This window comes from Lactuca sativa, chromosome 9 (genome assembly GCF_002870075.4).
Source record: "Lactuca sativa cultivar Salinas chromosome 9, Lsat_Salinas_v11, whole genome shotgun sequence".
Lineage (NCBI taxonomy): Eukaryota > Viridiplantae > Streptophyta > Magnoliopsida > Asterales > Asteraceae > Lactuca > Lactuca sativa.
In genome coordinates this window covers 46,595,391-46,598,413 of record NC_056631.2, presented here as the reverse complement: position 1 = coordinate 46,598,413, position 3,023 = coordinate 46,595,391, and the positions used below count along the sequence as shown (strand labels likewise).

The 3,023-nt window shown below is 36.5% G+C and overlaps 1 protein-coding gene across 1 annotated transcript; it reads right to left on the bottom strand.

The window, feature by feature from the left end:
- Positions 1–857: 857 nt before the first annotated feature.
- Positions 858–2,325, bottom strand: LOC111919562 (probable receptor-like protein kinase At4g10390). The gene has a single exon (XM_023915140.3). The coding sequence runs from the start codon at positions 2,161–2,163 to the stop codon at positions 1,156–1,158; it is 1,008 nt and encodes a 335-aa protein (XP_023770908.1). The 5' UTR covers positions 2,164–2,325; the 3' UTR covers positions 858–1,155.
- Between the last annotated feature and the right edge of the window lie 698 nt (positions 2,326–3,023).

Sequence of the window (3,023 nt, the reverse complement as noted above, 5' to 3'; positions counted from 1 at the left end):
TGTTCTTGTATACATTCAATGTTTATGATTGTTTTTTAAAGTTTTTTTTCTCACGACATATTTTGCGAGACAATCATTAACAAGGTGTTCGAGGTTGTTCATGCTTATGTTCACCACGACATTGACTGCTTGGTTACTTAGTTCTTGTGATTTGACTTAGTCGCTTAGGTATTATGTCCTGAACATCGTAACTTCTTCATACGATCACAAATTTTAACGATCTTTATATCCACACATTTGTATAGGAGTCTACTATAATTTTCGTTTAGATTATTCTTGTTAAAAAATATATTTTTAATTACGATTTTATATAAAAAAAAACGTTAATACATACATTCATAAAGAACACATGAATATAAAGATTGTAAGTAAAAATGTATTACTTTTCAATGAGAGTAATCTAAATAAAAGTTGTAGTAGACTCAAATACGAACGTGTTAATATAAAGATCTTTAAAATCTGTGATTGTTTGAAGAAGTTTCGACATTAAAAACACAAGACCTAAGCCAAAGCACAATAACTAAGCAACTAAGCAGTCGACGCAGCAGTGATCATAAGTATGAACATCTCCAAACACCTTACCAATGATTATCACGTATAAAATGTTATGAGAAAAACCTAAATAAATAGCTTATAAATACTGAATGTGTATAAAAACGACTTATTTTGCAACAAAAAATATTAATGGCTAAATGTGAAAAAAAATATTAAGAATTAAATGTTTACAAAATAAATATATATTCTCTTTTAAGTCATTTTTTCCAACTTATCTTCGGTAGCCGGTCATAAGATATAAATGCATATAGTTAAACAAGTTGAAAGGGTAAATATAGACGAAAAAAACTCATCACCAAATATATGCAAATCTAAAAATATATTACAGTTTTAAATCATTATCCTATTTTATAACAATAAACAACAAATATCTATAAACAACAAATATCTACGACCTTGTACATTATTTGTAATTTTCCATTTCTAACGACCTAGTGAACCAACAAAAATGAGAATTCCTAGTTGCAAATTTGATAAAATATTTGTGTATGCCTCCAACCTCGATTAATAACCAATAACATCATTTTTATCCAAGGAGAAAAATAAAAATCAATTTACATGAGAAAGCGTCGTATCCTTGACAAATTAAGGAGTCATGGATTAAAAATTGTTCTTCATGGATATTACAATCTCACTTGCAGAAGGTCTAACCATGGGTGAACTCCCAATACACATCTCAGCCAATGTAACCATAGCCCTCAACTCTTCCAAATCCAAGCTCTCATCGTATCTCAGCAGTGGATCCACCACCTCCTCCACTCCCACCACCCCACACACCACCGGACCAATAACATCCGTTAATTTCTCACCCTTTTCCAAATTAAATGCTTCTCTCCCCGTAACAAGTTCAAGGAGTACAACTCCGTAGCTGTAAACATCGTTCTTCTTTGAAACTAATCCCGTTTTAAGATAATGTGGATCCATGTAACCTTGCGACCCCATTATCATTCTCTTCATTTTCGTCGATGATGGAGGTAAAACCATGGAAGTAAACCCTAGTTTAGCTGACCCAAAATCGCAAAGTTTGCAGTTTAGCTGTTCATCTAAAAGTATATTAGAAGCCTTGATATCTCCATGAATAATATGCATCCCATGTAGATATTCTAAAGCTTCAGCAAGCTGTAAAGCGATCAACTTTCTGACTTTCCATGTCAGCGTTACGCTGCTGCTTACGTGAAGTTTATCATGTAATGTACCATTCGACGCATACTCAAACAAGAGAACACGCTCTTCTTCTCTATCGTCACAGTGTCCAAGAAGCTTCACGATGTTCGGGTGTTTTAGTCGGAGCAAGATTCGAAGCTCTTGGTCGTAAATCCCGGCTAGCCTCTCGGTGCAAGCCGATTGGATCTTGACAGCAGTTAAGCCGGAGTCCGGTAGTCTAGCTAGATACACGGTGCTAAACCCTCCAGAGCCGATGACCCTTGAGAAATTCCTGCTCCGTTTCCTTATCTCCTCCCATGAAAACTTCTTCACACAAGTTACAAGACAAGTATCTTTGGTGTTGACAGCGGTGGTGCTAGTACAGCATCCACCACCAACTTCGCTAGCACAGTCGGCCACTTTATCGGAGATTGAAAAGCAACTGAAGAACTTGAGAAAAAACATCGAATTGAGCAAATTGGAGTTTGAGTGAAGCAGTAGTTTAAAGGATAGATGGATCGAGGTTGCTTATTTGGAATGAAAAGGTGGATTGAAGGAGAAGCAAAAGGTGTACTTAAAGAAAGATGGGGAGGAGGGTGGTGTCAGTAAGGAGTTGATCAAGGAGTTTGGTTGGTGCGTACGGACCCAATGGAAGCCAAAAGGAAGGTGGAATTAGAGTTAAATAGATTAGATGACCCACAGTCAACAATGTGAAAAGCCTTTGCAATTTTATTATTGTCGGTGTGATCTTTGTTTTTATTTTTCTTGATTTTAACCGAAAAGAAAAACCACAAGTATTGAAGTGGAGAAGAGATAATATTATGATTTATGGCATCTTCGGCACGTATCGTTTGGGAGCTTCTAGCTTTAGCGTTTAACAAAACTCTCAATTTTGAACAGAAAGTTTCGTTCGGCACTACAAGCTTCTAGCGTTTAGTTTAAACAAAACGCTCTAAATCCAAATGCTACTTCATGTAGCGTTTAGCAAAATGCTACAAGCTACCTGCTAGTAGCTAATTTTGCCGAACACGCCCTTAGACCACGGGAGTAGGTTGCGGTCATTGTCGCAGTTGGGTGCCACGTGTGCAATAACACCGCCCCTACCGCGGTAAGGGTGCGGTAGGAGGTGTACTGCGGCCGTAGAAGTAGAATGGTGCACTTCAGGGTTGGATGTGATTGGGTGGGTTTGTGACCATTGCAAACGGTCATAAATTCAATTTTTTTTTTTCTTTTAACCTTTACATTCTATATAAACCTCTTAGCCTTTCACATTTTTTTTTATCTTTCTACTCCATTTCCTATCAAAAAAACCAAAAAAAAAAATG